This window comes from Sphaeramia orbicularis, chromosome 24, assembly GCF_902148855.1.
Source record: "Sphaeramia orbicularis chromosome 24, fSphaOr1.1, whole genome shotgun sequence".
NCBI lineage: Eukaryota > Metazoa > Chordata > Actinopteri > Kurtiformes > Apogonidae > Sphaeramia > Sphaeramia orbicularis.
Genome location: NC_043979.1, coordinates 31047280 through 31069700, shown reverse-complemented (window position 1 = coordinate 31069700; position 22421 = coordinate 31047280). Strand labels below are relative to the sequence as shown.

The 22421-nt window shown below is 37.3% G+C and overlaps 3 protein-coding genes across 5 annotated transcripts; 1 reads left to right on the top strand and 2 right to left on the bottom strand.

Moving 5' to 3' along the window:
• Positions 1–92: 92 nt before the first annotated feature.
• On the bottom strand, positions 93–3168 carry saysd1 (SAYSVFN motif domain containing 1). Of its 2 annotated transcripts, none has more exons than XM_030127986.1 (3): positions 3145–3168; positions 2730–2939; positions 93–1121 (listed from the first exon to the last, which is right to left on the bottom strand). In XM_030127986.1, the coding sequence occupies exons 2-3, from the start codon at positions 2928–2930 to the stop codon at positions 798–800; spliced, it is 525 nt and encodes a 174-aa protein (XP_029983846.1). In that variant the 5' UTR covers positions 2931–2939; positions 3145–3168; the 3' UTR covers positions 93–797. The 2 variants fall into 2 exon arrangements, with proteins under 2 accessions (XP_029983846.1, XP_029983847.1); XM_030127987.1 differs by lacking the exon at positions 3145–3168 and adding an exon at positions 3029–3132.
• Positions 3165–6384, top strand: grcc10 (gene rich cluster, C10 gene). Its single transcript, XM_030127988.1, has 4 exons — positions 3165–3260; positions 4100–4153; positions 4278–4454; positions 5327–6384. The coding sequence occupies exons 2-4, from the start codon at positions 4102–4104 to the stop codon at positions 5464–5466; spliced, it is 369 nt and encodes a 122-aa protein (XP_029983848.1). The 5' UTR covers positions 3165–3260; positions 4100–4101; the 3' UTR covers positions 5467–6384.
• Positions 6065–21775, bottom strand: LOC115414712 (cytospin-A-like). 2 transcript variants are annotated; one of them, XM_030127984.1, is made up of 13 exons: positions 21439–21775; positions 19494–19617; positions 15811–16254; positions 14086–14159; positions 13414–14000; positions 10640–10727; positions 10473–10548; positions 10345–10381; positions 9924–10064; positions 8933–9029; positions 8698–8814; positions 6947–7006; positions 6065–6738 (listed from the first exon to the last, which is right to left on the bottom strand). In XM_030127984.1, exons 2-13 carry the CDS (start codon positions 19531–19533, stop codon positions 6649–6651), a joined length of 1851 nt encoding a protein of 616 aa, XP_029983844.1. In that variant the 5' UTR covers positions 19534–19617; positions 21439–21775; the 3' UTR covers positions 6065–6648. The 2 variants fall into 2 exon arrangements, with proteins under 2 accessions (XP_029983844.1, XP_029983845.1); XM_030127985.1 differs by lacking the exon at positions 9924–10064.
• Positions 21776–22421: the final 646 nt, after the last annotated feature.

Here is a 22421-nt window from a genome sequence, read left to right as displayed (position 1 = left end):
TTTCTTTTCACAAATCTTTAATCTGAAGTAAACCTTTTCAATTCCTGTTTAAAGTTATCCCTTCTTTGTAGAAAAAGAAAAAACTCTTTCCACATCCACAAAAAACACTTTAATCAGTAAAGAAAATAAATTGGATAACAGTGAAGATGGATTCACATTTTTAGATGAGACATGATAAAAATATGACCCTTATATTAACAAAATGTGCCAGATTATATTATTGACTACTTGATATGGATGAGTAGACCTCTAGATTTAATGTTCACAACCTAAATGTTATGTCAGCAAGTCTTTATGAAATTATTAAAGCGCTTAAAGTGCTAATTGCAATGATGAAATGAAATTACTTATTGTAATTGACAGAATTATCATTATCCTTAAATATCCTGAACAATTAAAGAAACAGAAAAGGACAGAAGCTCTAAGTCACTTGAGTGTTAACAAATGTGACAAGACCTAAACACCTCAGCACCAGCAGGCCCAGGGTCTCCTCTATCAGACTTTCCATTAGGCATGATATGTAGAACATATAACCAAATTAATGTTTTATGATTTCTTTTCATAGGCCCAACTCACTCTAACAAAAATACCAATTGTTCAAGCACAAACTCATCTACTCAAAACACTCCGGACTTCTGTAACTGAGGTCTTAACCATACTCATGTGTACACCAGTTTGTCTGTTGGAAAATACAATCTGTGTGAACTCATGATTTGTCAAGTGTTTCTTTTCTTTTTCAGTAAACATTCACATTTTTGGAAAGATGTTTTACTATAAATGTTTAATTTCCAAGCAGTTCATCTGTTTGCTAATGGTCTGTAGCCCATTTCTCCCTCCAGTTGCTCTGCAGTGAGTGAACCCAGCAGTGGCTGACAATCTGGATTGAAGACAGAGTAAGCGCTCAGCTCTCCAGGCTCACGAGCGCCTGGGCTGCGGAGTCCTTCATAGATCCAGTAGAAGAGAGAGAGAACGAAGAATGGAAAGCCGAACTCAAGTTCAATGAACAGGCCGAGGAGAACCAGCCACAGCAGCACTTTGAGCAAAAAAACATTTGAGATGACAAACTGTTTGGAAGAAAGCCACTGTCCCAGAGCGCTGTCTAGCAACCAGTCTCTACGGGCCTGCAGAAACACAACAAACAAGGACGTGATAAAAATTTAGTTTGTTCATCTTTTTGAAAAAATAATGTTTAAAACACATGTGCACACAAGACAGATTTCACAGTGTACTCCACTTGAACTGCTGAATAAATTGCCCTCCGTGTGCAGAGATGAGATTTTCTAAAGGATAAGACAAGTACACAGATAACGTCATCATGATCACTTCAACTTAGTCTTACAAATTTTAACAAAATAACTTACAGAAAGAGGACATTTATCAGGATAATAGGGTCAAATGAAGTAAACTTGTAAATTGCAGTTTAGGATACACCATGTAGAACAAAATTATTTTAGCTAAGCTTCATTTTCTTTTTTGCAGGTTGCCTTTTTCTTACGAAACATCTATTGCTTTTAATTACACCTAAGCCATTTGGTGGTAGTTTAATCATTGGCCTACTGTTCTTCATTTACTCGTGACCCAATTTTGTTCATCCACTCTTGATTGTTTAGAATGCGGGTTCCATATTCCGTATCGGAAAGCACTGTCTACATAAAACGGAATTCAGATTTATCTTGCTGTTTGTATTACTTGATGAAAAAGTAACCATGTGCAGTAACATAGAAAACTGAGGATGTCATATATCAAGAATTGAATGGTGACACCAGTGATGTGTCATGTCTAACAGAAACCAAGACTGACCTACAGGAAAGTTCATCTTTCTTTTAATTATTAACATATCTTACAGTATAACAGAATACATGAAACGTCATCAGTCACTAGAGTGGAAAACTGACTTAGGTTCACCAAAATGTAACCAGGAACATCAGAACAGGTGACATGTAAAGAAATGTGATGAAGAAATCACTACTCCAACAAATTGTCTTTTGTTTCCATCAGGAACAACGATTAACAAGGCAATATAATTGATACCAAGACAACATCATCATTATTAATTATTATTAATAACAATTATTCATAATTGTTGTTCATTATACAGACTGTATTTTGCAGAATGATTCCTTACATACTTTTACACTAGCAAGAGTTGTCCTGTATCATTAACATGAAGGTATTATTTTAAAAAGTCAGTATCGGTCATCCACTTTTATTATTCAGTTGTAATAATAAAGTTTAAATAATTATGTTCACATGTTTTTCCAAAGGTTATGAAGCCATTTATGTCTAAATTTTCCATAGGAAACAAGTATTTTCACTTTAATACTTTAGCTTTACTTTCAGGATGTTTATATCTTAGAATACATTAGAATACATATCTTAGAAAATGAGAGAAGTTTCTCCGAACTGTCTTCTAAAATCTGCATAATATTGCCAAGCTAGATCAAGTGTGACATTTTTAAAAGAGATAAGATTATGAGTAATGATTATTCATTTCCCTTGCACTGAAAATATATTTTAAGGGAGTAGAAGAAATTTTCTCCATCATCGATTAACCTAGACTTTGGAACTCAGCAGGAATTTCACATGCAGAGATCCTGGATGTGATTTTTAATTTCTAACATAGTCCCTATATTTATTGTGGGAAAACAAACCGTGTATATATATATAAATTAACAGATTGTATTTAATGTCTGAAAAGATGATAACAGATGTATTTTGTGATTTCTTACCATGTTTTTATCGCTGTGAGTTGAAGCTTGGCTGGTTTCTGCCCTCTCCTCTTCGTGGTGGTCATCAGCTGTTGCCTCAGACATTGTTGAAGTGTTCCCTCCTCTCTGTACGCCGGACTTTGGATCAGGGGCACCTTCATCCTTTTTAACAGCGTTTGCAGCCTGTCTTCGAGCTCTAAACTCAGCAAGTTTCCTCTCCATCGACGCAAACTGCAAATTGTAAACACCTGTGTTTGTAGTGTAGGGCTACGTGGCAAAACAGTTGTAAATACTTAATTTAAAGCTTCCGTCTCACTCAACTTCACTCTCTGTAGGGTTTTAAATATTTGATAACGGTATAGTATTTGTATAATTCATGTCAAACCAATACTACGTTCTACTTTTTTACCATGCTCACAGTTTGATTTCTGTTTACCTTTCACTTCCGCGTTAGTCTGAAGAATCGGAAGTTGTGCCGTAAATTGCTCTGTATTGCCGTAAAAACTACCAGTCAACAAGCCTGCTAGCTGCTAGGTTATTTTTATCCAAGTGGTAAGTCTTTCAACCCCAGTTCTCGATAATTTAGTTGTTTTTATCTCATATTACAGTTATATGTGATGTACTTATTTTCTCTGTGACTTGTCACCCTCTCGTAAATCGATATTAGCTGGCTTTTCTCTTTAAAACAGCGATAATGGATGGTCGAAAGCCCATAGTAATGTAGCTTATCGTTCCTTTTAGCCGAAAGTCTTCTTTATGTGTTGGTCTGTGTTTTTGGAGGAAATTCAACCCCTTTAAGGATCCATAAGACAGAGGCATGTCAATTTACTGTAGGTATTTGTATCTATGTATAGAGTGAAGTTGTTACCGTCTAACATAGAGGCAAAATAAACGTTAGATGTAAACCATTGATCGAGTGGATTTGTTTTTATGTGCAACCAAGGTTTGTTCATTTCCTTTTATTAACCTGAGTAGGATTTCATTTGGATATAATCACTAGGAAGTTCTTCGTCGTCTTGAACCATGTCCAAGTGTCTTTGATTGGCATTGTCCTCTTAATTTTTTATGCTTTGGTTTATTTTAGGTGTTACAAACAGCCTGTGGTTGCATTTACTGACTTGTATTATCAACATGGTGAAATTAGGATCTATTCATCTAAAATGACAGCATCAATAGGAGGAAACTTTGGGTCCTTATTTCTATATAATAATAATTTCTATAATACTCAGACTGAAGTTGACTTATACTTAAGTTGCATATTCTAGTGGATGACATGTGCTGCTATGTGTGGTGCCTTTCACTCAACTGTAATTTTTATGCTGTTATCAAAAAATTTGCAAAGATGTGATGTGTATAACCACCAGGTGTGTGTCTGTCTCTACTCTCTCCAGCCATGGCCTCAGCTCCAGCACAGCAGCCCACCCTGACTGTGGAGCAAACAAGAGGTGAGACTACAACATCACAATCCACAAAGCTCCTCTTATGTACAATATGTGTGCTCTTATTATGAAACTGTATGCTCATTCTGTAAAACATAAGCTTTCATTTGTGTTTCTGTTTTCTCCCCAGTGGTGTTAAGTGAGGTGATTCAGGCCTTCTCTGTCCCAGAAAATGCAGCTCGAATGGATGAGGCACGAGAAAGCGCCTGTAATGACATGGGGAAGATGCTGCAGCTCGTGCTTCCGGTGGCAACACTGATTCAACAGGAGGTTATCAAAGCTTATGGTTTCAACAACGAAGGGGAAGGTGAGGGAGAAGTCATTTTCTATTAAAAGTTAATATTTTTGTAGCACTGGTCACTGTGGAGCAGGTGTCAGAGAGATGACTGGTTTTAGCTGAATAGAGAAATGAGGATTTTAGCAGTTACTTTTTTTATTTTATTATATATATATATATATATATATATATATATATATATATATATATATATATATATATATTTTTTTTTTTTTTTTTTTTTTTTTTTTTTTTTTTTTTTTTTTGTAACAGATTACATGTTATGACACATTTTACTCTACAGTCCTGGAAAAAAGTATTAGACCACTCTTGTTTTCTTCAATTTCTTGCTCATTTTAATGCCTGGTACAACTAAAGGTACATTTGTTTGGACAAATATATTAACAACAAAAATAGCTCATAAGAGTTTAATTTCAGAGCTGATATCTAGCCATTTTCCATGTTTTCTTGATAATAACCAAAATCACTTCAGTTCTTACATCAATAGCTATGGCATTGTACTGCCAAAAACGGTGATTTTAGACATTCCATGTTTTCTTTTCTGTCTGTCTTAGTCACATGATACACACACAAGTTAGTACTTGATTGCATAACCATTGTTTATGACTTTTGACGGTCTAATATTTTTTTTCCATGATTGTGTGTTTGAGTGAAATGCAGACTGAGTTTCCCTACATGGATCAAAAATAAAGTTAACCTTTGCCTTTGAATATATATATATATATATATATATATATATATATATATATATATATACACACATACATATTCCTCTATTTGATTGAAATGAATGTTATACTTGTCCTTCTATGCTGATTGCATGTTATTTATAGTAGGAGTGAAGGTTAATCATATCAATTTTGTTTGTGCCTTACATTTAGGTGTCCTTAAATTTGCCAGATTGGTGAAGATGTATGAAACCCAGGACCCTGAAATTGCAGCCATGTCCACTAAACTCAAGTCTCTGCTTCTGCCACCGCTGTCGACACCACCTATAGGAGGCGCCATTACAGCTTCATAGGAATTCTTTACATTCTGAAAAACCATCTGCAAGAATACGTACATGTGATTTAGACATCATACTGTCTTTACACATTGTCGACCATCTGTCCATTTTTTTAACAGTATCTGTAAACTAATACGTTCCATTAAGGGTGAAATTGAGATTTTACCAACATTACAGTTGCAAAAGATGTTAAATTATTTCCTTTTTAATGTTCTGTATTTATTTCTTACCTGTCCATGGCCATTTTCTTATGTCAAAGAATCTTAAACATTTCCTTTATTGCCATCTTTTATACCATTTTATATGCTGTCAGATGTTTGAAATGTCATTCTTTTGTTGTATATTAAAACTCAGTTTTCTGTGAAATTGTGGCACTGTACTTTTAAAAGACAAGATATTAAAATGTACTTCAGTATAACTTTATTATTGCAGTAAGGCTTTGGCAACCACATCATCACAGGTTCATATTATATTTTAAAAAATACTTAGGCATACACACATATACATATATACAAACAAGTTTCCTCACTAACATTTCTTTTAAGATAAGACATCACTTGTTCGTAAATTATGTGTTCATTTCTGGCTTCATCTTTTGCTTTGTGGGTTTCAGTTTTTGGGTACTTACAGATATAATATTGACATAAAAAAATTATTTTGACCAAGATAAATTAAAGTGCCTGGATTCTGAAATACTCAAAAATACAAATTTACAGTAATGATAAAGTGCTCATTCATTAAAAAACAAAAAATAAACAGTGCAACATCAGTGTTCCCAAACCCCAGATGTGACAAACTGAACATGACCTTCAATCAGGTGGATATTTTCTGGGTGGTTTAGTCCCACAGTCTTGCATTTCCCATTGATTTTAAATCTGTTTTTGTTTTGTGCATAAACACCCGGCAGCTTTTTGGATCCAGTGTTACTGCTGTGTTTGTAGAAAAATAAAACTTACTCCAGGGAAGATGCCGTTTCCCTTCCTCCATCTGTGCATCGTCCAAATATTAATATCTCATTTGTGTGCGAGAGAGAGTGCTGATACGTAAAAGTTTGAGTCTAATATTGCTGACATTTTAAATCTTAGCTCCAGAGTTCATTCTTAGTGCTGCTCCTGTTTCAGCCCTTCAGCTTGAGTCACATTTATTTAAAAAAAAAAAAAAAAAAATGAGCGAAGAATGTGGCAAGGGAAGACATCTTCACATCTCAAAATGGCGAAAAATGCTTTCAACATAGGCCAGAACCCTCTGCCAGTCTGGACCGTTTGGCTTCAGCATCTCCTCCACTGTCTGTCACACAACCAGCATTAAAGAAAGAGAGAGACTATAAGTGAAGAACATGCAGTTCTGAGGAAAAGCTCTTCTGTGTCAACTGTCAAAACAAAAATCACACACCAATCTTGCATCTCAAGTAAAATAGCTGGATTTTGATGTGCAGTTTGGCACTTTATAGTTGAAATCTGTACTAAGTAATAGAAATACATGTGCAAAATCTCACCAGTGTAGCAGGGATTCCTACACTCTCTCCTGTCTTAAAGGCGAGGTCCAGGTTATCCCTCTGCAACAGCAAAATTCAAGACAAAAACAACTTACTTTACATTTTAAATTACAAAATGTACAGTCATATTTAAAATTGGGCGGCTAGTTTTGCAGATTTCATGACATATATTAAAAAAAAAAAAAATACCAGTGCAGAGGCTTAAGAACTTGTACAGCCAACAACTGAAGACAATACATTGTTTGGCTGCAACAGAATTTCCTGATAACAGCAATTTTTCTACCATTTTGGACACAAAGAGATTCTCAAAAACATCAAAGCTTTATCTTTTTTTGTAATCTCAGTGTAAACAACTCATATAAGATGTGAAACCTACTTTTTGTTCATTGGCTACATTAGTGCTGGCAGTACGCTGCAAAAATCTAAATCTTACCAAGTGTATTTTTCTCATTTCTAGTCAAAATATCTCATTACACTTAAAATAAGACATAATCACCGAAAGAGTAACTTGTAAGTGAGACATAAGATCTTATTCTTAGACAACTGATCTTGAAAATCTTATTTCAAGAAATCTTACCAAGATAATTTTCACTTGTTCCACTGGCAGATTTTTTTTGCTTAATTCAAGATATTTTTTTGCTTAATTCAAGAATAAAAATCCTGGCAATGGAATAAGTGAAAATGATCTTGGTAAGATTTCTTGAAATAAGATTTTCAAGATCTATTGTCTAAAAATAAGTCGTTATATCTCACTAAAAAGTTACTCTTTAGGTGATTATGTCTTCTTTTAAGTGTGATGAAATATTTTGACAAGAAATGAGAAAAATACACTTGGTAAGATTTTGATTTTTGCAGTGTAGAGCTATACCTTCATCATTTTCAACAGAAAAAATGTCAAAGAAGCAGCAGAGTTCTGCACTATACTTTTATATTCTTTGCCAGTTCCTAAATGAGACCTTTTCTGTTTCCAATTTCCCAGGTGAACAAAAAGAAAGTTACAATAGGTGTTTGGTTACCAATATATTTGTTTCATTTTCTCATAAATAACTTTAAAAAATTACTACAACTTCAAATGTAATAAAATGAAATGTATAAAAGCCGTTCATGTGAGATGCATGCACTCCTCAGGCACTGAAATGTATTATCAAACTATACTAGTCAACATTTGCTAGGGATCAGTTTCATATTTGCACAATAATTGATGTTGTATAATATTTTGGGTGATTTCATATACTGTATTATGTGTGTACTTTGGCTAGTCATGTAAAGAAAAATGGACCAAAAGGTAAAAAAACATACATTTTTATTGCACTTTCAGGCAAAAGGGTGATATAACCCTAGAAATTAGAGTTCACAATAATTACTCTTCCAATTTTGTTTTCACTGAAACCACTCCGAATGTTCTGAAACACATACGGTGTGATGTCAATAATGTGTGTGGCCACCATCCACATCCGCAGGGTGTACTCCACTGGGAAAATAAACTGTCAAGTTTCCAGAATTACACCCCCAAATATAGCAAAGTTATAGTCCTGATCCCTTGCAAATGTTGACTAGTGTATATCAAATAATGCCAAGAAGTATCTAAGCTATTCGGTTGGTTTCAGAGTGTCAGATGTGTCTTTTTGATTATTTTTGTCTCTGAAGTCTTGGATGGATGCTTCTCTTCATTGTTCTTTTCTGATGAAACAACCTGAAACTGACTGCAGTGACAGTACAATCTGCTAACATGTTTACAGGTCCAGCTCTACCTTGTCTTCTGGGCTGAGGCTGTCGTAGGGGATTCGAGTTGGCAAATACGTGTGATAAACAGCACAAAAGGCCAAACCGTCTTCCCAGCTGCTGCTGAAGTTGGTGATCTCAATATTCTGCAGCAAAACATTCAATAAAGAGAGTCTTCCATAGGTTTAAAGTCATGACTAAAAGGCACTATTTTATTTTAGTTGTAGAATTTAACACGAATAACATCAGTTTTCTTTTACTGACCTCATAGCCTTGAGTTCGACTTTGGCTCCAGCGCAGCAGGGAGTTCCTCCTGGAACCGCCGTGGCGCCGCAGCAGAGCGCTGAAACCATCCTGAGGTCTGCAGAGGACATGAGAAGGCTTTTCAACTTGAACATCAGAGAGGTGGTTGACATTTAGTGTTTATAGATGCAGGAGGACTAACAATGAACAGCAGACTGAGTAGAGTTAGATATTATTAAATGTCACGGTAGAATACTAGAAAATGAATACACCCACAGTTTAAAGAATTAGATAACATAGAAATGAAACAAATACATACAGAACATACAGTACACAAATTTGGATATAATACATACATTGGAATTCCATATAGTAGTACTAGTAAAATAATGTAATACAGCTTATTTCTCTATTAAAAAGTGTATTTTGATATTTCATACATATTAGCAAACTTGAAAACTCTTTACGTGTCACTTCTACAATAAAAGCTGAACTGTCATAGTTTTCTAATAATTATTTCCAAATACATTATGTCATTAAAAAAATATATGAAAAGATGAGAATTTAAGCTTTTTTCATCATCATATTTAACTAGCATATGAGTGAGAATGGAGAAAAAAAAAAAAGAGTCATTTAGGAGACAGAGAAGGCTATACCAGAAGATATAAGGTCTGAAATCAAGTCTCCAGACTTCTATATATGAGTTATGTCATTATCAAAAATATATGAATATAAGATTCAGTCTGAAGTTGCAGCTGGTTTCAAAATGTGACTTTAACATTGAAAATAAATCTTCAGTTTACTCCTGCCAGCTGTTCTGTCAACTTGAAGGTTCAGTGTGTGATATTTAGTGACATCTACTGAACATCCTCCACGCTCTTCTACAGTGCCTGCAAGAAACGTGGAAGTCCCTCATTGTAGCCGCTGTTTGTTTTGTCCCTTCTGGGCTTTTTTATTTAAGGGGATATTAACTCTGGTCCACACTCAGACATAGTAGGTGACAGTAATGCACCTTAACACTGGATGCCACCACCATAAAACGGAAAAAAGACGACGAGGAAGTCCGTTTGGAGCTACTGTAGGAACATGACGGCGCACCATGGCGAACTCCGTGGAGGCGACCCGCTCCTTCTGTTGATATAAACGGCTCATTCTACGGTAACGGAAACACAACGGTTCTTATTTTCAGGTGATTATGCACTAATTAAAACAGAATTCTAAATATTATATTCCATTTTTGTAGGTAGATCCATCTAAATATTACACACTGGACCTTTAAGGGGCTGTTAACATGTGACTTATCATAAAATCAATGTCATTCTTCAACACTTGAACTAAATATACCTGCAATGAAGCTCATATAGCTCATAAAATGTGATGCAGAGCAGAGTCAGGTGTCAGTGTCAAAAAGCCAGAGAATCACATCTACTTACTTGACAGAATCTGAGCTTTGATCCTCTTCTTGTTTCCCTGTGAAAAAAAACAAACAAACACACATTCATATAGCTGTAACTGTCTGTTAAAATGACTTATTACAGTACATTAGTAGGTGTTTTCTTACCTGTATAAAAGCTGGACCAGCTGTCCTGTCGCTGTAAAACACGATCCATCCTCCTCCCTTTAGTTGGCTCTTCTTTCTGGAGGAGTTCAGAGTAGAAAGGGAGGTTAGAATCAACATCACAGGAATATTCACCCATTTAAATCCATTCATTAATAGATATATCATACCTTGCATAGCGGCAGTGTTGTGCTCAAGTTCTTTGAGGTCTCATTTTGAGTGGAAGAGTCGGAGGGAAGTGGGAGACGAGACAGACTCCTACAAAACACAAGGTTTGCATATTTAATAAAGATGTTCTGTGCTGACGATCACTGCACAAAGTTTAGAATAATATAGGATTTTCACCTCTTTCTTGTCTATATTTGTTTGTGTGTCTGTATGTTTTGTGTGTATTTTTGTAGATTATGTATGAATTTTTAATTTTTTTAGTGTGTAATTAACCTTACTTTTCTTTTCTTATCATACTATCACGGTGTTCTATACGGGTGTAAGAAAATATCGGTTCTGCAAAATATCGCGATATTTCATTTCACAATACTGTATCGATATTAAAAAGTACTGTATCCATATTTTTAGGTATTTATTCAAATGCAGATATTGTGGAGGTTCATTTTTTTTTATATATATATATATTTTATTTATTACTATTTAACACTCTTTTATTAAATAATGTTAGTTCCTTTGTTGGGATTGCACAAAAATAATGTCATGATGTTAGTTATGCACTAACAGAATATGAACATTTGAACAGTATCTTACAGTGTTATGTCTGTAAAACATGATTTAAGCTTTAACACAGGAAAATTTTGTGATATAGCATTAGATCCTGTCCTGCTAAAAAAAAAATATTTTGTATTTCTGCATATTTCTGGTGTAATTTAATTCTTCAAGGTAATGATAATTTAAAAAAAAAAAAAAGAAAAACAAAAAATTGCCTTTTTAACAGTATCATGATATATCGTGATATATCATATAGTGATCCTAGTATTGTGATTTGTATCGTATCGCCAGATTCTTGCCAATACACACCCCTAGTGTTCTATGGTATCCCATGACACGTTCTTATGTCTTGGGCCCACTGTTGGTATTCTTGTTCTGAGAATCCATTCCAGTAATATTATATCCCCTGAAATACCTGTGTTGGACTTCATTTGTTTAATGGAAATGAAAATGAAAATAAAAATTTGATCGCAAAAAAAATAAAATAAAAAGGATTTTCATGTTTTCAGTTTGAGTAGAATTAGTTTTCCAGGCCACTTTGCTGGATTACTTTACATTTAATTAGTGATTTTATGTAATGTGGGGTTCAAAATTGTCAGAAAAATTATCATATAACAACTCAACAAATCCTTACACTGTTTAAAAATCACAGATAAATAACCAGACTATCATAAATGTGTGTCAGTCAGTGTACTTGGCTCATTAACCAGAAAAATGTACAAACATAGCCTAAAAGCAATTTAACTTCAGCTTCAGTATTGAGATGGAGCATTTGGCAATATGACAAAAAACAAAGAAACATGAAAACCCAATTATCAGATGGTAATTTCTCCTGACTTTCTCTGATATGATGCATGTGTTGACAATTTGGAAACACAAAAATGTGACGCTGCCATCTGCTGGTGTAAAACTTACAGATTCCATATGTAATCAAGGTTTTATTTCTATTTAGTCATTCAGTTTGACTTCAGTTTAGCTTCATTCTGTTTCATAATTGCATAAATACACTTTTTGTTTTTCATTTTTTATTGATTTTTCAGGGATTATGAAGCCAACCTTGATTTTTAGAGGCTGAAAAAGGTTGGATAATAGACTGCATGACTTTAAATATGTTCAATGACCAAAGCAGTACAGCAAACATAATGTAAATCACTAGGAAAAATAATTACAAATAGGATTTTTGTTTAGTTGTGTTCCATTGCTCACTCCAGTATTTATTTAATTCATGTTAGTTCAAGTTTCCCACTGCTTATTAACTGTATAATAACCCTGATACAAAACATTAAACCTAAAGACATTTTCTCTCTTAAACATCACTTCATGAAGTTTTGTCGACATAGTACAGTTTAATTCATCTAAACTGCTAAATCCTCTGGAGCAGGGGTGTCAAACTCAAATCCTCGAGGGCCGGTATCCTGCATGTTTTAGATGTATCCCTCTTCAAATACACACCTGATTCAAATGATAAGCCTATCATCAAGCTCTGCAGAAGCCTGATAACAACCATCAGGTGTGCTGGAAGAGGGAAACATCTAAAACATGCAGGATACCGGCCCTCGAGGATCTGAGTTTGACACCCCTGCTCTGGAGGACTGTGAGGGGGCTGGACTCTATCCCAGCTGCCATTGGGTGAAGGTGGGGTACAGCCTGGATCTGTCACTGGTTCATAATAGAGACAAACAGCTATTCACTCTCACATTCCCACCTACTGCCAATTTAGACTGACCTTTTAATCTATTAAGGTGCATGTTTTTGGACAGTGGGAGGAGGCTGGAACACCCAGAAAGAACCCATGCAAACATGAGGAGAAAACGCAAACTCCACACAGTCCTCCACTGGGGGGTGCTGGGTGTGAAACCAGGACCTTTTTGCTGTGAAGTGATAGTGCTAATCACCCATTAGTTTAGTTTAAGGTAGTTATTACCTTCGCCAAGGAGGTTATGTTTTTGCCAGCGTTGGTTTGTCTGTCTGTCTATCTGTCTGTCCGTGTAAGATAACTCAAAAAGTTATAGACTGATTTGGATGAAAATTTCAGGAAATGTTGATATTGGCACAAGGAACAAATGATTGAATTTTGGTGGTGATCGGGGGGGGGGCACTGATCTGTTGAGGTCTGTGCTCTCTGAGTGGTTTTCTAGTTTTTATTTCAATGAACAAAAATGTTTTTAGACCTAGTTTCCATTGTTTGTTTTTGTTCACCATAATAACTTTGATGCAGACTCACCAGGATCTTTCAGACAGCATCACAATCCTCCTTGGATCCCTCAGACCACGTCCATCTTCTTTCTTTTTCTCCAGAGCAGCTAAACTGCGCAGGTAGCCCTCAGCGACCCCCTTCCCTGTCAAATGAAAGCTCCCTGTTCCATTTGTGCTCTCAGCATTAGGAGCCCCTTCTTCAGCCTCTTCATTCTCCTTTTCAGCATGTTTCGCTCCATCATCCTCTGCTTCCTCTAGTTTTTCCTCCCCGTTTGCTGTCAGAGAGTCCTGTCTCTCTGGGTCTTTATCGCCAGTTGTCATGTCTTTGTCTCTGCATGTTCTCCTCAGGGCTTCCAGTTCAGCCTGGTCCTGTTGCTGCTGCAGGGTGAGTTCAGACAGTTTGCGGCAGACCTCTCTGTACTCGGCTCGGAGGCTTTCCAGCTCTTTGTCCTTTTCCTGCTGCCGGCTGATGGCCTGGGCCAGCTGGTCCTCCACAGCCCTGTGCTTCCCCTGGAGTACGTCTAGAGCCTGCTCCGATTCCACCCTCAGCCGGTCTGCCACCGACACAGCGACCTGCAGGTCACACTGGAACTGATGCCACTCCATCTGCTCTGTCTGGGAAAGAAGAAAAAACAAACAGGAACCTGGATGTTTACGATGCTCCTTAGAGCTGATAAAATGACCTGCAGACTCAACTCACCCTCAGTGTCTCCTTCAGGGTGTGCACCTCCTCATCCAGTGTATCCCTCTCCGTTATTAAGTGTCTGAGAAGCTCTAACAGAAGAGACAAAACACAGTGAGATGTCTGAACTGAGATGCATTTGTCTGTTAAACTTCATTGTCCGTATCAAAGTGCAAACAAAGCATGTGATGCACAGGGAGTTTGTAGCTATTGCTGAATTTTAACTCTTTTCAGTTCAGCTCTTACAACCAGTGGCGGCTGCTTGTCTTTCAGAGAGGCGAAGCTCATTGTCAGCTTACATTAAAAAAATGGTCTAGTTATTTAAACATAAATTCGGCCCTCCGTTCCTTTTTAAGAAAATGGTCAGTGACCTTATTGTACCAGCTAAACAAGAAAACGTTGAAATTCTGTTAAATTGAAACAAGGAAGTACAATGAGTGTGTTTTATTTACAGTGCAAGAAATGAACAAATAATTTTGTAGTGGTTTCTCTCTCCATTTCACAAGCAGAATGCATGACGGTATTAAACTGAACTCTGTCAAGTGAAGGAGTAGATCTCAAAATAGCTGTCAATCAAATGGGATTCAGCCTTTTGACTGATCCTCCAATCAACATGTGGAAGCCTGGCGTCCAGCCCAGCCAAGCTCCGCCCGCAGCTCCATTCACCCCCAGACATGCCGAGTGTCTGGGGGCAGGACAACATTGTGGCATTTATCCAAGTCCTGTCCAGTTGTGAGGCAATGAAAAAAACTGTTCCACTCAGTCCCATTGAAGTGCATGGACGCCGGGCGTCTACGGGGAAATGCACTGAGCAGAGATCGCATGAGAAATAAGAAAAGAGCACAACGGGAATGTATGAGAAGTGAACAACATCGAGTCCGGTGATCTGTGATAAAGCTGATTCTGAATGAACTCGTCTTTGAGATGACACATTTGTAGTTCATGAAATGTCAACACAACCGTACATATTTGACCATTTAATTTTCATAATTTTAGGGGAAGCTGAGCTTCCCTTGCAGTCTTCGAGAAATCGCCACTGCTTACAACATACAATAAAAATTACTGTTTATAAAACCACAGTACAGTACAGATATAGAACAAAACAAAAACAAAAAAATACATGTCAAAAAATAAGCAGTACAGTTAGCTAAAAACCTTGCTGTTTGTCAGCCATAAACATTTCTCATAAAAGAGGGGTGGGGTTTGTTATGCCTGGCACCACTTGTTTGTTATGTAATTCACAGAAGTTTGATCAGACATTGGATCATTTTAATTAAACTAATAGGCCTATAACTTCCAAATGAGGACAACTTCTTTGTCTTTTTTGAGTCCTGCTCCTGCTATGTTTTTTACATCATGCCCTTTTTATACACCATGGGCTTCAATGCCAGATAGATTTGGACAAAGGAAACAGCTGTCATAGCTCCTCCATCTAGCCTCCATGGTCCCTGTTTCTTTCTCCTTGATGTGCATGTTAAGGAAGAGAGACATCTTAAAAAAAAAAACAAAAAATAATAAAATTCTCCTGGTCACAAGTGAAGGAGTCAAGGATGCAAAAAATATATAATTGAGAAGAGCCTTATATAAAATTGGTGGTCAGCCACTGTGCAGACTGTAATAAAAAAACTGAAAAGCAGCAGGCCCAGGACCGAGCCTTGGGGAATACACACACTGCTGTTTCAAAAGGATGAGTAAGGTAAAATCTTTCTATGGAACACTTTAATTACAGAAAGCAGGACCTACCTACAGCTCCTGTAGTGACGTCCCTGTTGGGGGTTAGGCCGAGTGAGTTTTGGTAGTGCTCCATCAGACTGAGTAAAACCAGAGTCATCTCCTCTCCGGCTCGCTCCGTCGCAGCCTGTGGCTCCAGCCCGCTGTCCCGCTCCTGCCAGCTCTGCTCAGCCGGTGACCCTCTGGACGGAGGCAGGCTGGCTGCTGGCGTCTGCCCCACTGCAGCATCGCTCACATTTGTCTCTGAGGAAGTAATGCTGTCCACACTTATCACAGCCCATTCTGTGGGAGCAGGCACTTTGTGAGTCCAGTCTGCGATTGGAGAGGTGGTGAAAGGGGTGGTGCAGCCGGCGGTCTCTGGTGAAGCCTCATTAGAGGAAGATGCAGAGGCCATGGCATTCAGCTCTGCCTCCGAGGGTGTGGTAGGAGGCGTATGGAAAAAATCTAAAGGGGAACCTGAGAAGGAGAAACAGACTCTGGAGTGCAAAGGAAAACACTGCTGTCTGAGCCTTACAAATAACCTAATCAAGTTAAAAATGTGTGCCACATGCTGAGCCCCTCTGCTTCCTCTCTTTGATGCAGATGTAAGCTCAGTGTCTGCTCCCTTATTGACTGATGCAGCAAAAAAGCTTGTCCTGCCAGTGCCTTGGCTGGCAAACAAACGAACTGTTCCCCCATGTGGCAAGATCAGGAAGAGAGGCTGTTTTTCCCTGATCCACTATCTAACAGCTGCTCTCACTGCCTTCCACAAGGTGATTATGTCCAAAATCAATCACACTGTACCCTGCCTTCACACTCCACTGCCTAATTTACAGGGAGAATTATTAAACCATCCTTCTTTTCTTCAATTTTTTGCTCATTTTAAAGCCTGGTACAACTAAAGGTACATTTGCTTGGACAAATACACTGATAACAACAAAAATAGCTCATAGGAGTTTAATTTCAGAGCTGATATCTATCCATTTTCCATAGTTTTCTTGATAATAACCAAAAGCACTTCACATCAATAGCTATGGCATTGTACTGCCAAAAACAGTGCTTTCACATATTCCATGTTTTCTTTTCTGTCTGTTTGTCACATGATACACACTTGATTTGTTAGTACTTGATTGCATAACCATTGTTTTTGATGACTTTTGATGATCTTCTAATTTTTTCCGTGACTGCACATCCTTTCAGGAGGTAAAAATTATGTTGTTTATGTATCATTATTAGTCTCATGAAATCAAATTCCATGTGTTATATCATACATATCAACTATACGCCAGTAAATGCCCTAACTATGACACAAAAAAACTTGCTTTTCTAGTGGAAAGTGGTTTTCATGAATTGACACATGATAATTTTACACCCAACAAAATGTCTCTCAGACATTTGCACACACCCTGCAGAGAACCTAGCATTCACAGGTCATCACTAGGTTATTATGGGCTGTTGCTTCAGAGGTTGAGTTAACCAATCAGAGCAAGCTTGACTTCGCATGAGGGAGATTGATATTTTTTCAGGAAATATTTACTTATGCAAAAGCAAACAGTCCCCGATGGCTCAAGTCAGTTTGATTTTCTATAGCTCTAATCATTTTTGCAGTGCACTCGAGGGGTGGACAATATTACAGGATACAGGAATATACTGTGTTTACTGGCTAAATAACAGTATTTTTGTGAAAACGTGGCATAAGTAAACATGGACATGTAAAGAGGCACTATGGAGAAGCACATTGTTGTATCTCAGTTGTTTAATTCTGTGACACTGGCACTACAATGCAGGTAGCAAAAGCATAATTGTTTTTTGGAATGTTGATATATAATGATGCTGTGATATTGTTATTGGGGCAGCATGTTGTGTAAGTGTTGCATTGTGAAGTACTTTACAATGGAAAACACCTTCTGTACTTTTACCCTTGATGCGAGTGAGGAAAACTCTACAAAAATACCCTTAGGGAATGGGTAAGAAATGGAGAAAAGCTCAGGAAGAGCTACAGCGCAGGGATTTATCTTCTAGGACAGATAAGCAGATGTCACCTGTCTCTGTTGAATGTTAGAGCCATGTGATTTCTGTATGATGTCAGTGGGACACTTTTGGAGGAATGCATTGCTTATTTACTATGAACAGGTTTTTGGCAGGCTACAGAAATCACCCGACAACACTCTGATCCTGCACACTTCCCCTCCTTGTCCTTGTGTTTTACTGCAGGATTCTGCAGACTCATCGTTTCCGTGGCAGCAGCGTTGTGTAGTCTGCTCAGCTACAGCGCCCTGTTCACAAGGGAGCCACTTCCTGCAAACTGACAGCCAAGTAAGGAAAGCCAGCAGCATTTTAAACAGCTGTAAGTGAGAATTAAACGGTATAAGCAGCCGACTAGCATGGCGCTACACAAGGCTACTTCACGCATTAGAGGAGGCAAGTGACAGCTGCTGTCTGATGTCTAAAACCGCAAAGTCTGAGGGCATTAGACAGCCAAGGGATCTAATGCTGCTGAATCTATATTTCAACAGGCCCTTTGGAGGATACAGTATCTGAAAAGATCTGATTCATCAAGTCTGGGAAAGTTTCTGATTTATTTCCCTGCAGTATTCCTGTTGTAGAGGTGGCACACTTAACTGCAGCTTAGACTACGTTTGTGCTGCCTGTTCAGCGTTTCAGTGTGCTAAGGGTAAACAAAAGGATATGATAAATGGTTTGTGCCTTTATTTAGTATTAGGGCCAAAGTAAGAGCTCAGATCTAAAAGGATGTGCCCCTTCTGACATATAATCGGAAATGAAATGGCTACACACATTCCTCACCAAAAACACCATAAATACATCCTTTATACTTTATCTACTTTACATCTATACCCAAGTCCAAAGAAGGCCTCTCCTGTTTTCTCAGTTAAGTAATTTGGGTGTTTATCCTCTTATCCTCTAGCTGAAGCCAACTCATTCTCACCTAAATGTATACCAACGACGAACACACAACATGTTACACATCCATTCAAATTAACAATACAAATACTACACAAATTAATAACATCCACATCGGACAGACAAAAACAACTAAGCAGTTACATGCTTAAAAAGGAATAAGAACCACTTAGATCACAGATCACACTCGAAAATAACAGTACCCACTAGAGAAACACTGATACATCAGCTGAACATTGGCTGATATGAGCTGCGTCCACTGCCAAAAGCCTCTTGGCAAATGAGACAACATTCACAAATGGCAGCGGCTGATGATTATTAGTTGTGTTGAATGAAAAGTAGCTTTTGTAATGTGTGTGATGATTGAATTTTAGCTCGTTCCAAGGCAGTGGTGTTGATAGGGCTGAAAGAGACTGGCTATAATTACAATGACTTCTTTGTTTCCTCAGCATGATAGAAGTAACAAATTACATCAAGAACAAAAATAACCACATCAATTTGCCAGATGTGTTAAAAACAGCAGTATCAGAATAAAATTTTACAAATCAAAATTCCTAATATTATGAAATTATTTTCTTAAATTATGATACTACAGTCTCTCAACTCATTTATTCTTTACTTTAACTGCAACTGCTTTATGTTTAGTTGTTTCCAAGCCTGTTGTAAGGCTTTAATTCTATGACTTTATTGCAAAACATTTTAACTTATTTAGATTGTGCTGCTAAAATGGTTGCCCATCTCTCATGTCTAGTCTTTTACAAAACAGAATCATTTGTGCATCTGTGTTCCAGTACCTGTAGAGTTGTGGCTGTCTTTGCCAGTGTGATTACCCATGATCCAGCAGGGTTTATAGCTCGACAGACTATCCCAGTGTCCTTCGTTCTGTCCTCTGTTTAGTGAGGTCCACCGCCGTCTGCACTGGGGGGAATAAAAATAAATCTTTCATGAGTGTGAGTCACTGCTGTGAACTTTTGACCAGCAGAATAAAACAATTCTCATAAGACCGAAGATCTTTGGTGCAACATCTCCTGTATCTATGATACAACAAGCACTTTTCCCAAAATAGTTAATGGTAATGATTTGCAATGTGTTGTCATATTGACCTTAAATCAGAGCTGGGCAGTAAGGGAATATAATTCAATATTTTTTTCATTTCATTTATTTCGTTCATGGTTGTGCATTTCATCAGCAGACATTCAATCATCATCAGGTAAACAAACATTTACACGCTCATGCTCGAAAAGGAGCAGGATGAAGAAATTATATTATAATCTTATATTTCCTTCCACCTTCTAAATAATAATACCCTTAATGGTTAGCTATACACAACTAGCAATAAAGTCATACTGTATAAAGTCAGACAAACCAAACAAAATACAGGGTGTCCCATAAGTCTCCATACATAGAAAAAATAAACGTTTCTTGACATACACCATTTTTATTTATATAATATGCTCTATATGACTGCCATTTTGTCGGGAACACATTTCAATGTGTGTCCTCCACTGCTGAAGAACTATAAAGAAGAAACATAAAGAAATACATGTTAGAACCATATGTATTATGTCTCCTATATATGGAGACTTATGGGACACCCTGTACACCCAAAGATAATAAAAAATGAATACAAAACCAAGTGCAAAACTACATATCTAGTAAGTAATGATTCACTGTATTTTAACCAATGGTTTTCTGGCTATATAAATAGACATACGAGGGCTGTTCAATAAGTTCATGGCCTCACCCAGAAATACTGGTTGTTATAATACAGGATGTTACATTCTTTCGTGATGGGATAGTGATGCTTGAACATCGATGGACCAAGTGCATTGCTGTAAATGGAGATTATGTTGAAAAATAAAATATAAATTATCAGTCTGTGTTGTTCTGTTCTGGCTAAGGCCATGAACTTATTGAACAGCCCTCGTACAGTAACTTGACTGAAAAATATGGTTTCTTTGCTCACACTACATGCAATATATTACTAGAGAAATGCATTCACATTTAGTATATTACAAGAAGCAAATAGGTTGCATTTTAATTTTTTGTAGATTTTTTTTTTTTTGGTCTTGATTTTGCAATTCAGGCAAAACCTTGATACATTGATTTAATCCAGTATATTGCTCAGTTCCAGTCTAAATTAGGTAAAAGTTACAGTTACCTCATTAACTTAGTGTTCACTGTTGCTCCATACATCAGGAAGCAACATCAGTATGTGATACACAAACATGTTTTTATCATGAACCAAACTCCATTAGAAAACGTTATGATTTAAGGTCACTGCACTTTTAAGAAAAAACACAGACCTTAAACACCAAAAGTCATATTTACAGCTCATTATTAGACATAGCTGAGAAATTCGGCTTATGATAATGTTGAAGTTTCCCAATAATTCAGATGTTTACTGTTGAATCATATGACTTCCTCCTGGTCACGGCTGGTTATTTTACTGGAGGACTGAAGGACAAAATGCTTCCATGTTCTACCTGCGTAAGATGTTGAAAAGTGAGATACATGCCGTATTAAAGAGGACTTTCTATCATGTCATAAAATGTCTTTAAATCATCTGGGATACGTTTACGCTTTGCAGAAAATCGACGCACCTTAAATTGCTCTGTTTGTAAATGCAGTTTTGCATTAAGTAAACAGTCGGGACAGGTGACTTGTATTCACTTGTACTATTTTGACTGTGTCATATGTAACCACAAACACTGCAGTCTCCTGTTTCATTCATCTTACCTGCTCTTTGAGCCAGCTGGAAGCCTTCCAGTTTGGTCACCGGCTGTCCGGGGTTTATTCTCAGGGGTGTCTCAACCTCCCAGTCCCTGCTGGGGGGGTGGGGGTGGGGGGTTTCTGCGTCTGGCTCCAAAATCACCCGCAAATACGGGTCGACTTACTGAGGATCATTATTATTTCGACATCCTGCAGCAGAACCCAGATGTAGAAAAGCATCCACCATCTCTAAGTTGAGTCCAGTTTCTGATGATTTAAACTCTCCTTTGCCTTTAAATCCAATGCGTCAAAAAGCAGAGAAGGAGGGAGAAACAAACTGGATGCGCAGGAGCTTCTGTCAGAATTAAAGCCATGGGTGGTGATGGTATTATATGGAGAGGATGGTTCCAAATTAAGAATGCATAATGCTTCTAATGTTCAGTGAGTTCATGGAATCCTGCTGAGAAAGTGAGCGGTGGGAAAAACAGTGCGCTGAAGCTGTCAGACCAGCTGAAGGCTTCATTTTCTTTTGTTCAGTGCAGGTGTGGCTGCAGACAGGTAACAGGTAAGAGCTCCAAACGATCTGGAGGTGTGATGTGTCACAAAGCATCTCTCTGCTTCGTAAGATTACGCGATAACAGCAAGAAAAATGAGCCAAGACACTGGTGCAAAAGTGGAACTTTGTCAAGGGGGTCATGAAGTGCAAGATCTGTGGAATTCAATGTGGATAAGAAAGTTAAAAGGGCAAATAAATAAATAAATAAATAAAACTTTGGACCCCACCATACCAACCCTAAAAATGTAACGTTATATTTTACAACAGATTTTAGATTTCATGCATGATTGATGAGAAAGGTAGAAGCCTTTTTTTTTTTTTTTTTTTTTTACAGTTTAACAATATTTTTTAAGGATAACAGTATTAAATCATTAGTTTGACGTTTTTTTTTAAATAGAGTTTAGATAGAGTGTATTTATTTACTGGCATCAGCAAGGAGCTCTGACACCTGGAC